The sequence below is a fragment of the Chiloscyllium plagiosum genome, chromosome 9, assembly GCF_004010195.1.
Source record: "Chiloscyllium plagiosum isolate BGI_BamShark_2017 chromosome 9, ASM401019v2, whole genome shotgun sequence".
NCBI classification, from domain to species: domain Eukaryota; kingdom Metazoa; phylum Chordata; class Chondrichthyes; order Orectolobiformes; family Hemiscylliidae; genus Chiloscyllium; species Chiloscyllium plagiosum.
In genome coordinates, this window is record NC_057718.1 from 55,572,933 (window position 1) to 55,586,586 (window position 13,654).

The following is a 13,654-nucleotide window of genomic DNA, read 5'->3' on the forward strand; positions in this document are numbered from 1 at the left end:
AGTGTAAGGGGATCTGCTCAGTCTAGGAGCTGGCTTTAAGCTTGCTGGGCCAGTGTCATGTACTATGCATGTGTAACCTTGATGACAGGACACTGGCCTTTGTGGAGTTAATTCACCCTGCAGAGTTCCAAGCTGTAATTATTGTCTCTCCATTTTGAATTTTACTTTCTTCCGATTGGTTTCCAAACATTCAATCAAAGATGAACCAGATCTCGGTAAGATGAAACATCTTCACTTAATTTAATTTGCATAACACAGCTCACCACCACCTCGCATCATCTAGGTCATTACTAATAACTTAATATGATGGTCACTAACTTTTTGAAAAATAATCTTTTTCGCTAGATTCTCACTATTATCCTCCAACATCTAAAATCATGTGTCTAGGCACAGGATTTATTCTAAAAGTCCTCTCCAAATTCAAGTTCTTGATCTCACTTCTTGTGAAAAAAGGTGTCGGCTCTTTCTCTGTTGAGAGATACATAGTGGAAATCAAGTGGCTTTTTTGTGGACAAGACAGAGAACTGCATATTTCCTCAAAACCTATGTGCTGTGCTGGTACCTCCATTATCTCTGCCCTTTTAGCTGTGTCATTTAATTTTATCTTCAGTTTACCTGCCAATTGTTTTAGAAATTTCCTATAAAGCTGCCAGTGACAATACTTTATTATGTCTAATGCTATGCCTTATGTGTAATACAGAACCGGTATATTCGTTTAGCAGTATTATTTATCAAACCACACCTAAATCCTCATTGCATCTGTTTTCAATCCAATCCAATTCAAAGCAAATCCAAGACAAACCCCAAACTTGTTACGATCCAATGAAGTAGTGCACGATAAATAGAATCCTGTTATACCTGGAGTCATGACAAATGTTAAAGATCTTTTTAAAAGTATGCACAGTACCTCAATTTAGCTGACTTTCAGACCAAGTTTGATAGAAAGCACAGACCAAGTTTCTTTATTTAAAAAGAAATCTTATTATAAGTAATTAGACTATACCTATAAGTAAACAAATTAAGCCTTTGATCCTTTATAAACTCCTCTTACACACCCATACATGCACAGACATACAGACAAGCAAATAGGGAAAGTAGATTATTGGTGGATGTAGAAACACTGGAAAATCAGCTCAGGTCTTTGGGTCCCAAATCCAATGACAAGATAATCCTAATTCAGCGAGGATGATACTTGGACTTCAGGGGTTAAATTATGAGAAGAGAAGAGACAAATTACAACTTATTTTCTAGAATTTAGAATGTTAAAGGGTAATCTAATCAAGGTGTTGATGATATTAACAGGGAAACAGAGAAGTCAAATATAAACTACTTCCATTAGTTAAAAATTCTAGAACCAGGGGGCAGAGTCTAAGAACTAGGGCCAGGCCATTAGGGAGATATGTCAGAAAGTATTTCTATATACAAAAAGTAGTGGGGGATTGAAACTTTCTTCTTCAAATGGCAGTCTACTAATTCAATTGTTAAATTTAAATCTGAGAATTTTTTTTATTATGCAAGCATCAACGAATATGGGCAGGCATATGGAGTTAGGCCACTGATTAGCCATGATCTTATTGCATGGTGGGGCAGGCTTGAGGGGTTGAATGGCCTACTGCTGTTCCTGTGTTACTAGTGAGATCCTTGGTATTTTGGAAGTTTCCAATGGCTTGTAAGAAGTATAGCACAACTGATTCACTTGGAAAATATGTCTGGCTTATCAATTCAAAAGTCAAAACTCGCAGCAACTGCTGCAGGAATGATAATTGTTTTTTTCAGGTCAAAACTGACGTTTTTTTTAACTATTCAGACCAGGCAGCTTCGGCAGTAACAGTGAACCCTTCTGTGTCTTTCTCTGTCTGTGTGTCTGTATTTCTGTTACTTGTTTCCAGTCCCAACCTACTCAGTTATCCAAGAAGCAATCTGTTTTACTTGAAAGCACCTGATTGCAGGAACCTATAGCCACAAAAAAAATTCACGTTAAGTATTAATTCCTTACTATGAAATTATACAGCCATTTTGGAAAATCCTTATTTTCTAAAACAGTCTTTTTTCATCTTACAGTTGACAACTTTTAAAGTAATAAGACAAGCTTCTTACAATACGTAAGCATACAGCATCAGAATATGTTTGGAGGCACCTTTTTGAAACTGATGATTTTTTTAATGTTGTCTACCACTATGGTTTGATGCAACTCTGACTTCAGGAGCTCAGGTAGAGAAGACCTGCTGAATACTATGGCTCATTGCTTGAAGTGACTTTGTTGAGTACTCCAAGTCTTAGGCTCTAGGTTATCAGCAGCAGCCCTGACTCTCTGCATGGACATGCTCATATGCAAGAGGCATGGCAGAATCCTTCACTGTTCGCTTGACACTGTGCATAGCTCTGGCACCTTTGTTAGACGTTCCCCTGTTCTGTCTCTTCATCTCCAGAAATTTTATGTGGCTGTTCTTGAGTCCCATTGCCAGCATAGGCCTGATCTCCAGCTGTCTTTCAACTGTCCAGGATCTTGGCTGCCACATTGTTTATCGGCTGCTGCAATATGCTCGTAATAATCCTACATTTATTATATGGCTCATATTGGTTGTGAATCAAAGTGAGTGAATAGGTATAAGTTGACATTGACAGTGTGAGGGGACATAGAAAATTAACATGAATTGTTTTGGAGAGTATGAGGGGTCATGGAGCATGTCTATGTAAGACCTTTTGAATTAATAGCCTACCTTCATGATACCTTATTCTCACACTTACATTATGTATTTTCTGTTTGAAAGCAGCTGCCAAAGTGGCTGTTTGAGATTTTAGATGTTTCAAGCTCAGAATACAACTTGTGAATAGGGATTGTGGTTTTCGTTCACCCAAACATTCTGCACTATGGAAGAACTGTTGATTGGACTTGCCTGTCAGAAATGTTGAATTGAATTGAGATAGCTTTATTGTCACATGAACTCAAATTAAAAGTTTAATTGCATTGAAAGTTTATAATTCACCATTTGCAGTGCCATCTTAAGTACAAAGATACCTAGGTACAGCTTCTTGAGTTAGAAGATTAGTTACAGTGTAATAATGTCACTAACACGTGGCAACATCTCAGGTACAGAGCATCCAGGTACAATCCTTAGTTACAGAATAAAGAAATGAAGAATAGTAAGTTACATTACAGATATAGACAGTATATTCATAGGTCAAAAGAAGCAAAATTAAAAAGACAAACATCAGTCTCTCTCCGAGGGCAGACCAGCGCAGGAGACCTCCATGTAGGCTGACTTCTGGCTGTCGTCACACTCTGCACTGTGCCATTGCTGCTGCACATGTGCTGTGCAGAGGGCCGTTGCCTCTGATCCACACTGGGCTTCTGCGGCTGCTATCACCATGCTCTGCACCGAGCCGCTGGTCACTGGGCCCCCACTCCAGACTGCTGATCCCACTTCGGAGGCCAGGAGTCTGAAGCCTGGGCCAGCTGTCCAATGCAGATTCCTAATGATCAAATTTAAGGGATTATATGATACGCTTTCAGACTTTTACTGCTATGTACCAACTGAAAATGGCATTGATTAAACAAGGTAGGCAATTAATATTTAACTACAGAAAGTGTGACTCTTTGTCAATATCTTAGCATGACCAACAACTCCATGCTATTATACAGTTTAGAGTGTGCTTACCATTTGAATCTTTACAGCTTCCAGTGAGTTTATCTTGCCCCATTTTTAAGTTGTGACATTGAGCAACCATGGAAAATTCTCTCCTCAGTCCTCTGAAAATGTCTGAAATTTCCTGTTTTGCAGTATGGCCCACTTGATAGAAACATAGAATATAAGAATGGGAATAGGCCATTCAGTCCTTCGAGCCTTTTTCGCCATTCAGTGTGATCATGGCTGATCATCCAACCCTGTATCCCCTTGATGCTATCTCACATTACTCCTTAATCCCTTTAGTCCAAAGAACAATATCTACATCATTATTGAGAGTCTTCAATGTTTTGGCCTCAACAGTTTCCTGTGGCAGAGACTGCTCATCACTCTGAATAAAGAACTTCTTCCTCACCTCTGTCCTACAAGGCCTATTCCCTTATCCTTAAGACTGTGTGACCCATGGTTCTGGACTCCCTGATCGTCGAGAACATTCTTCTTGCATCCAGCCTGTCTAATATGAGATCACATCTCGTTCTTCTAAACTCTAGTGAATATTATCCCAGCAGATCCATTCTGTCCCCATACCCTCAGTCCTGCCATTCCAGGGAATCAATGTGATAAGCCTTCTTTGCACTTTCTCAATAACCAGAACATCTTTCCTTCAGAGAAGGAGACCAAAAGTGCACACAGTACTCTAGATATGGTCTTTTAAATGCCTGTACAGTTGCCATGATTAGAAGTGTTGGTGTTGGACAGGGGTGGATAAGGTCAGAAGTCACATGACACCAGGTTATAGTCCGACAAGCTTGTGATTTCAAAAACCCTTTTGGATTATAACCTGGTGTCGTGACTTCTGACCCTATACAGTTGCAGCATGGCATTCCTGCTCCCATATTTGAATTGTCTTACTATGAGCACCAACATAATTTGCCTTCTGCAGCACCTGTACACTTACTTTCAGTGTTTTGTGTATGAGGACCCTCTTCACTGCTCCATAAATCATAAAGAAACCATTGCACCTTCCCAATCAAGGGTTAACATTGAAGTTTCTCTTGGGCTGCAGCATGACCTGGAGATGGTGAAAAGACAACAAAGAACAGAAGCTTTTGACAGACAAAAGAAAAGAGCTCTTCTTCTAACCCCACCTCAGATATAATAGTGTCTGTAGTGGCTCCACTTCTGTAAAGAAGTGGTCACAGAATTATGCTTCCTCCTTCAACCGATCCTAGAGCTACAAAGGATATCACTGTCAATCCAATAGCTCTGGGACAGAAATTTTCACCACAGACAGTGCAGTCGCCCTGACCTATGATTCCACATTTTAACATACTGCATATGGCTTTCAGAGAATCTTAGTCCGGGCCCCCAGTTACCGTGATATCAAGCCACGTGGGTATGCTGTCAGGCAGAATATAGAGCTGGTCATGTGACCCTTGTCATTACTTCATTTATTATAAAGAAATAGTCCAAAACATAATTATACTTGTAACAATTAAAATAATCTTATTCATTTTTATAAAATGTACCATCCATGAGGATAATGCAATTAAACTTGGGGTTTTAGGTAATCTGTGTTGCAGTACATCAGTTCCCAGTCTATAAGAAAAATATTCCCATTCAAATGTAATGAAATGTCCAGTGCAAACTGATTTGTTCGTTCCTTTCCAGCCTTGCCTTACATCCTGAACGAAGTCTGGTAGCAACAGGTCAAGTTGGAAAGGATCCTTATATCTGCATTTGGGATACTTACAATGTACAGATGGTTTCTATTCTGAAAGACGTTCACACCCATGGAATTGCTTGCTTGGCGTTTGATTCTGATGGACAGGTATGTAAGTAAAATCTGCAAATGAAAGCAGTTTATCATTGATATGATCATGTGAGAAGAGGGAATTGCACCTCCCACCCATTTTTAAAATTTCTGTGCATCGATTGCAATAAATATTTATTTTTCTTTTAATAAACAGCTATACCACATGACAAAGTTATAACTGAATGGATATAAACAATAGAACCAGCTTTATTGAGTGAAACACAATATTTATGTACTAACTCCCAAAATATAAAAATACGACATCAAGCACACATACAAAGACAGGCAAAGGATCTTCCTGATGGTTGCATTAGGAACATTGATTAATCTTCAGTATTTCAAGAACTTAGAGTCATATGACATGGAAGCAGATCCTTCGATCTAACTCGTCTGTGCCAACCAAACGTCCCAATCTGACTTAGTCCTATTTGTCAGCATTTGGCCCATATCCCTTTTAAACCCTTCCTATTCATATATACTCACCAAGATGCCTTTTAAATGGTGTAATTGTACACCTCCATTACTTCCTCTGACAGCTCTTTCCATACACACACTGTCCTCTGCATGAAAACTTTACCCCTCAGGTCCTTTTGAAATATTTCTCCTCTCACTTTAAACCTATGCTCTCTACTTTTGAACTCCCCACCCTAGGAAAAAGATCTTGACTATTCACCCTATCCACGTCCCACATGATGTTATAAACCTCTATAAGGTCACCTTCAGCTCCTGTTCCAGGGAAAATTATTCAGCCTCTCCCTATAACTCAAACCCTCCAGTTGTGGCAACATCCTTGTAAATCTTTCTGCATCCTCAAGTTCAACAATATCTTTTGTATTGAAGACTGACAATGTTTTAAAAGTGGCCTCACCAATGTACAGCTACAACTTGTTGTACCAGCTCCTTTACTCATGCACTGACCAATGAGACCAAACATGCCAAACATCACCTTCATCACCCTGTCTACTTGTGACTCCACTTCCAAAGAGCTATATACACCAGCATCCCTAGGTCTCTTTGTTTGGCCACACGTATGTACTGTATAACTTCTGCCCTGGTTACAAACTTGCATTCTGCTTTCAGAAACTTGGTCTCTCATTCAATTAGTTTCCTCCACCTGCCATTCTTCCAGCTCTCAGGAGCAGTGCAAGATTCTGCCTCTGGATTCTTTAACCAGATTATTTTTTCCAACTTTTGGATAAGTAGCTAATGCATGTAAATTTGAGGCAAACCAGCCAAGAAATTGCAACTGTACACTTTAGCAAATTTGATGTATTCTTATTTAGCTATTGATCTGAATCAAGATCTCAACACATCAAGATAATTTTGCTAATTTTTGTAATAATTTATGTGGTTCACATAGTTTAGTAGAAACTACCTAAGTGGTATATATTATGGTTTGCTGTTCTGCTGAGACTTCCTATATTCGTAGCTTCTCAAGCCATATGATCTCTCTAGTTGCACATTTAATATGTAATTTCCCTGATTTCGTTTCCTTATCTTAGTAACAGCTATTCTAACAATTTTTCAGAGAGAATATTATGTTTGCGAAACTTGTTATTTTTCATCGTGCTTTAGTAAGTTTATAAAACCTACATCAAATGTTAGCCCAGTGAAGCACAATGAAAAATAACAAGTTTCGCAAACATAATATTGTAAAATATTACATAACAATGTAAAATTTTACAAAGTATTAAAAACAGTCCTGTAATTTTCAGTTTTTCTTCATGTTTGAGTTTTAAGTTTTCTTTTAGTTTTGAACATTATTTTCAATTCTCTCTGGAAAGTGTGATATGTTATTGTGGCATTTGGACTTTTTGTTCTGGACTTTTGTCAGTTGACCTGTTTATTCCAACTGCAATTTTCTCCTGGTAATTCTGAATATCATGTCAGAAATAAAGTAAAGGAAGAACTGAGTAGTGAAAATTATGAAAGCAAAATCAAAAATAATTGAAATAATAAAGAGCAGTAATAAATAATGGAGGTTGGAGTAGTGAAGTAAAATTAAGAGGAAGAAAATAAGAATATATTATTTACACCACACTCATTCTCTGCTCATTTCTTTCTTTGTGTGTCATTTGTAGTATATTTCCACCTAGGACCAGTAATCTTCTGGAAGCTTGTGCAAAATGACTTAAGTATTTTCAGCTTTTTCTGAACTAAATTGATCCTCTGCTCAAATAAGACTACACATTGCAGGAGCAGAAGTAGGCTATCAAGTCTGCTTTGTCATTCATGAGATTCTGGCTGATCTGATAACTGTCAACTCCACTTTTCTGCCTTCGATAATCCTTGATTCTCTTATGGTTAAAAATCTCACCATCTTAGCCTTGAATATAGTTAATGATCCAGCCTCAACATTCCTCTGTAGTAAAGAATTCCACAGGTTCACTCCTCTTAGAGTCATAAGTGCATGACACTTATTCTGCGATTATGCCTCCTGGTCGAAGACTCTCCTACAATGGGAAGTAATTTTGCTATATCTGCCCTCAAGCCCCCTAAGAATCTTGTATGTTTCAATAAGGTTGCCTCTTATTATAAATTCCAGTTACTTCCGGGTCCAACCTACTCAACCTCCTCTCGTAAGACAACACTTGCAAAACTTGTATCAACCTAGTGTATCTTCTATGGATTGCCATCAGTGCCAGTATATTTTTCTAATGCTTTCTATAGTTTTGACAAAACCTCTCTACTTTTATACTCTATTCCCAAAGACTATTAATATTAACATTTGTAAACCGTCCCATTACAGTCAAAGGATAGCAATCACCAATAAACATTGTAATTAATTCCTTCACTGTTCTGAGGAAGGGTCTCCAGACCTGAATCATTAACTTTGATTTCTCTTCACACATGCTGCCAGACCTGCTGAGCTATTCCCGCAACTTCTGTTTTTGTTTATAATTAATTCCTTCACTGACCCTACATTAAAATCTTAGAATTCTCTCTGTAACAACACTTTGGGGTGTACCTGCATCACTTGGAAAATAGCTTTTGAAGAAGCTGGCTTACTGGCATCTTCTTGAGGGTAATTAGAGATGGGCAATAAGTGCTGGACTTACCAACCAGATCTACTTTATGCAAACAAATTTTTTTTAAAAATGTCATTCTGTAAATACATTTGAAACAAAAGTAAACTTTTGAATGTGATTCATTTGTGGTTAATATTTTTTGTAATAATAAGAACAAATCTCTGTAATAATTGAGCTCACATTGTTTAAAGTTCAAAACCACTTGCCTGTGTGAAATTGGGGAGGAAAGTGCTTAAGAGTGTTTATGGCATATTCAAAAATGTAACTTATTTGACGTGATGAAGCAATTGATCTAATTTTCTTACAGCGCCTAGCCTCTGTAGGTCTGGATGCCAAAAATACAGCCTGCATCTGGGATTGGAAGAAAGGAAAAGTGCTAGCAACAGCAACTGGTCACTCAGATAGGGTAAGTCACCATTTGCAGTCATTCTGGTGTGTTCAGCTTCGTGCAGTCTATGTATTATATCAATGAAATTATTTGACGGTATTATAAAATGGAAAGCAGTTTGAGACCTATGAATGTTATATTTATCTATGTAGAAATCCATAACTTTCTGCATATTTCTTGGTTCTCCTCAATATTTGATATAGCAGCAGAATTTCATAGTACATTGGATAGATTATTTCCTCCCACAGATATTTTTGTTTGATATTTTCCTGTTTACTGCACATTTTTTTCTGTTCCTATCTTGAAGATGTAAGCTGTGTTTGTGTGCAGTTTATTGGTGTCATCAAATGACCTGCATTTTATATGTTGATCATTGAATGAGCCTACTTGATCTTGAGAAGCACCACAGCCAAGTTCAACCCTGTGCTTGACCAATAGTTACACGTGCACATCGGAACACAAGAAAGCATGCAGCCAGAAACAATAATTTGATGTATTAAGCCCAATTCTTTCATAGAATTGAACAACATTTGATGTGACATAACATATACTGCTGAATAAATTTCCTAAAAATATTCAGGAAACGGTAGTTTCTGAAACCTAAAGGAAATAATGCACAACTCCAGAATATTTATCTATACCCACAGATATTTCTATCCCTGCTTATCTCATAAGGGCAGATTCCTTGTGCTTAATTGTAGATGCAAGTATGGAAGCACTGCAGGGGATGAGGTCAAGGTGAAGTGTTTGGGGGTAGGTGCCTCTCTGGCCTGCAGCAGCCACTGGAAGCAGGACAAGATTCTTCAGAGCTGATTCATAGTGGAGGAATCATCTGACTATGGGATTATAAATTTCAGACTTTGATTGACAAGGAGAATCGTACAGATAGAGGATGCAGCCAGATAGAACATCTGTGCATCAGCCAGGGGAGCTCCAACACTGAGAATATCTGGATGTGGAAGGCACTTGAAGGCAAGACTGTAGGCCCATGGCTATAGATGCACTATATGAGTAAAAGGTTTATGGTCAAAGACTTAACTTAATGGAAATGTCTGAGCACCAGTATCAGCAACAAGTTGGAGGTGGTGGTAGAACTGCATGCTATGTTGGAGCAGGATATGATGCCAACAGAAAGAGACGCACACTCAATGACTGTATCTCAAAAGGTACCTTTGGCACTCACCAGTTTTCCCTGTAATTTGTTCCAAGGATGGTGTAGAGATCTGTGCTGACTCTCTGTCAGCAACCCTTTGCTGCATAAAGGAGTTCATGGATGCCATGTCCCATGAGCAACATATCAAGTTTGCAACTGATCAGGTCCATTAGGTGTTGAGTGCAATTGGCCTAAGGACCATGATTGAATTTCAGCAAGTATATGGGAGTCATTGACTGTACTCATGTGGTCATCAAGACTCCTCTTAGAGCAGTGTGGCATCTTCATGAGCAGGAAGAGATTCCATTCCCTCAATAATTAAGTCATCTGCGATTTGCTGTAACTGAATCATGCAGGTATGCATACGATTTCTAGAAGTTGTAATGACTCCTACATTCTTAAATTATCCCAAACCCCTCAGCTGTCCCTCTACCAAATATGCTGGAGTTGAATGAGGGCACGTAAGTGAGCTGCATCCTTCGTGAAGAAGGATGAGCATGACATGCCTCAGGTGCTAATCAATTAGGATGGTCCCAAAAGGACCTAACTTTCTGGACCGTAATATGCCTTGCAGTGAGACCCCAGATTCTCTGACTTGTTAAGGACAAATGCTGAAGGCTACCGAATTAAGATGTAGGGTGGAATTAAATATTACCTCCTACCCTCACTTACCCCACCCCTTTAAGCCAACTTCCCCTACTCCCCACCTCCCTCACAGGAGTCACCCTGACTTGTCCCAGAGATCTTGCAGTCCTGCTTCACTCAGTTGTATTCCAGAGCTCCAATGACTATCTTCACCCTTGGGTCTTCTACCCGTGGCTATAGTTTGTGGTGCTATTGCTCTGACTTTGAAATTTTGCAGTCAATTCTCCTGCAGGAGCTGGGACCTCCAACAGCAGTCAACAGGCTGTCGGTTGGCACTTAACCAACTGGAGCCCCATCGGAAATATCAACAATAAGTTTAGCTCATTTTCTCCAAGAAGCAGTCTTGCTGACCTTTCCTGAGAGATCTTTACCATCTCTCTGTGTATCTGTGAGCATTATATGCCCAGGCATTTAACAAAAGTACTGAAGACACCCTTTGTTGTACTTACCACCTCTCAATTTGATTTTGCATCTAGTCAGCATTATTAAATGTAGCATAAAAATAAATACAAAATAGTTACATATTGAGAGCTGAATTTAATTAATGACACCAGGAACAGGAAACGTGGGGGGCAGGATTAATTAATTATATGTGAGCTGAAACTTTGAAATTATGATAATGGGTGACAGTGATAAGTCGGGCTTCATTCTGAACTGTAGCAAGTTTCTCATTGTAATCTATTTGCATTTCATGAATGTTAATTACCTTTAAAAGCTTTGAAATAAAGTCCTACCTTCACAACAGTGATGTGTGAGTCCAGCATGGCTCTGCTTCACATTGGCTTGATGGTAGCATTCACTCAGTCAATTTTATTCAGATTGACTAAGGTGAATGGTTGTTTTGACTAAACAAGGAAGGAGAATGGGAGAATTGCAGCATGAATGGAAGGTTCAGGAAAGGCACAGATGAGCTAGGTGTGAGAGGGAGTTTGACATTTGGGCAGTGATGGACTGGAACAGGGCTTTTTGAGATGACATTGGATGGGGCCAGTGCACTGAAGTATTTACTGGGAATGGCTTAATATCTTGGGAGTGATCAGAATTAGGGTTGGAGGAGAGAGATGCAGCCTGTGAAGATAAATGGAACAAGAGGCTTAAAGGGTGGGATTAGCATAATCCAAAGTTGAGTCCTGTGGTCACATCCAGGATGCTAGCTGACTAAGGGTAAGTTTGTGTTCATCCAGAGGAGTCTGATTCACTGGAATGTGGTCAGGTCAGGTCTGAGGTTGGGATGTTCAGAGGTCTTACAGGGAATACCATTGGAGACTCTAGGAATAATGTAGAGTGGTCTTTGATTAGAAGGGGAATTTTAACAATGGTGGGGTAGGCCAGGAGGAGCAAGAGCATGTCCAGTTCCATGACGATTATGTTCAGAGTGAAGGTGAGAGGTTCAAATGTTACAAGTAGAAAGTGCACAGTGATATTGTGAGGGTCGAGATGAAAAGGGACAAAGTTGAGGGTCATGAGAGAGGGATTGAATGTCATGGTTTACAATTTCTTAGTGCCACTTATATACTGTTACTGGCTATGTCCAAAACCAACTCATAGCTGCTTAAAGTAGAGGTCAAGGCAGAAGGAAGCCAGTATGGGATAGTTTGCGTTTTGAGTGTGGAGAATGGAAGGAGTAGTAAATTCTAGAGCTCAAGAGGTCTATGCAGGAAAATGGTAGACACATGGGTTCTCATATTATTGTCTTCTTTTATACACAGTTCCTCGGAGAAAGTGAGATCTGCAGATGCTGGAGATCAGAGTCGAAAAATGTGGCGCTGGAAAAGCACAGCATGTCAGGCCACATTCCTGATGAAGGGCTTACGCATAAAACATGATTCCCCTGCTCCTCGGATGCTGCCTGACCTGTTGTGCTTTTCAGCACCACTTTTCAACCCTTCATACAAGGTTCACTTGGTGTAATACCTATTGTTCTCATACCCCTAAAAGTCTTACAACTTCTGCTGTAGGAGGAAGGGATGTGATAAAGGAGGGCTCTTGTTGATCACAACTAAGTTTGTAAGACCATCAATAGGCAGCAGTAGAGGGGAAAGTTGATATGGAGGCAACCATGCAGAGGAAGACATTGATGAAGAAGGTCATGGTATGTCAGCATGTCTTCAGGATGTGCATAAACTAGCTCGAGATGCACAAGAGGCAATGCCAGAGACTCCTAAAACTGTTCTTGAAAGCAGTCACTGAAATTTGCCAGATCCCATTGTAGACCTGCAGCCACACGAATTTGGCAGCAGCCCTATGCCTGCAACTCTCAAAGTGATTCTGTTGTTCAGCCTGTTTTCCACTATTTGTTTCCAGGGCTTCAAAGACATTGTGTGGTATTTTGTTTGCCTGAACCCCACAGGTATATCAAAGAGGTGACCAATGCCCTCTTTTTTATTCATGTCAATGAGTTAATGGTCCAGCACAGATAATGTATATCACAAGGGATTCTGTGGTCTACAGTCACAACTGAGATTGTTTCCTTTGGAGCTTTCATGACTCCTTTATGTTGCAGAAATAGCAGCTGTCTGAGATTTCTCAGGCACCTTTCTAGATTCATGGCTGAATCCTTGGTGACGAGGGCAATTTACTCCCTCCCCCCAAAAAGACCTTGGTGATAGTATGGGTGATCCCCACAGTGCAGCAGAAGAACAGTACACTGCAATCCACCACAGCCATCATTGGATAGACCATTAGCAAGTTGAAAATGCACATTTATTCTCTAAACATGTCTAGAGGGTCTCTACAATATGCACTACAGTGGGTTTTATGGGTAGCATGGTATGTCGCACATTGAATGATGTGACTAGATAGCATGATGAGTTCTTATGTCAGGACAATAGGGAAAAATAAAACTCCTCTATAGATGAGGATAAATGTGATGATCCTGAGAAAGATCTCTTTCGGGAGCAATAGCATGTGTTGTAAAATAGACAAAGTGTGAAATCCCAATTACTTACTAAAGAATAAAGCCATTATGTTCAATGATTTTAAACAAACAGAAAAATC

At 39.4% G+C, this 13,654-nt stretch overlaps 1 protein-coding gene across 5 annotated transcripts in view; it reads left to right on the plus strand.

The window, feature by feature from the left end:
* LOC122552872 (echinoderm microtubule-associated protein-like 6) overlaps positions 1 to 13,654 on the plus strand; it is a 525,254-nt gene that overhangs the window by 46,212 nt on the left and 465,388 nt on the right. For all 5 annotated transcript variants that reach the window (XM_043695963.1, XM_043695964.1, XM_043695965.1 and 2 more), the window contains exons 2-3: positions 5,298 to 5,457; positions 8,779 to 8,877. In XM_043695963.1, the coding sequence (XP_043551898.1) occupies positions 5,298 to 5,457; positions 8,779 to 8,877 (259 nt within the window). The remainder of the gene's footprint in view (positions 1 to 5,297; positions 5,458 to 8,778; positions 8,878 to 13,654) is intronic.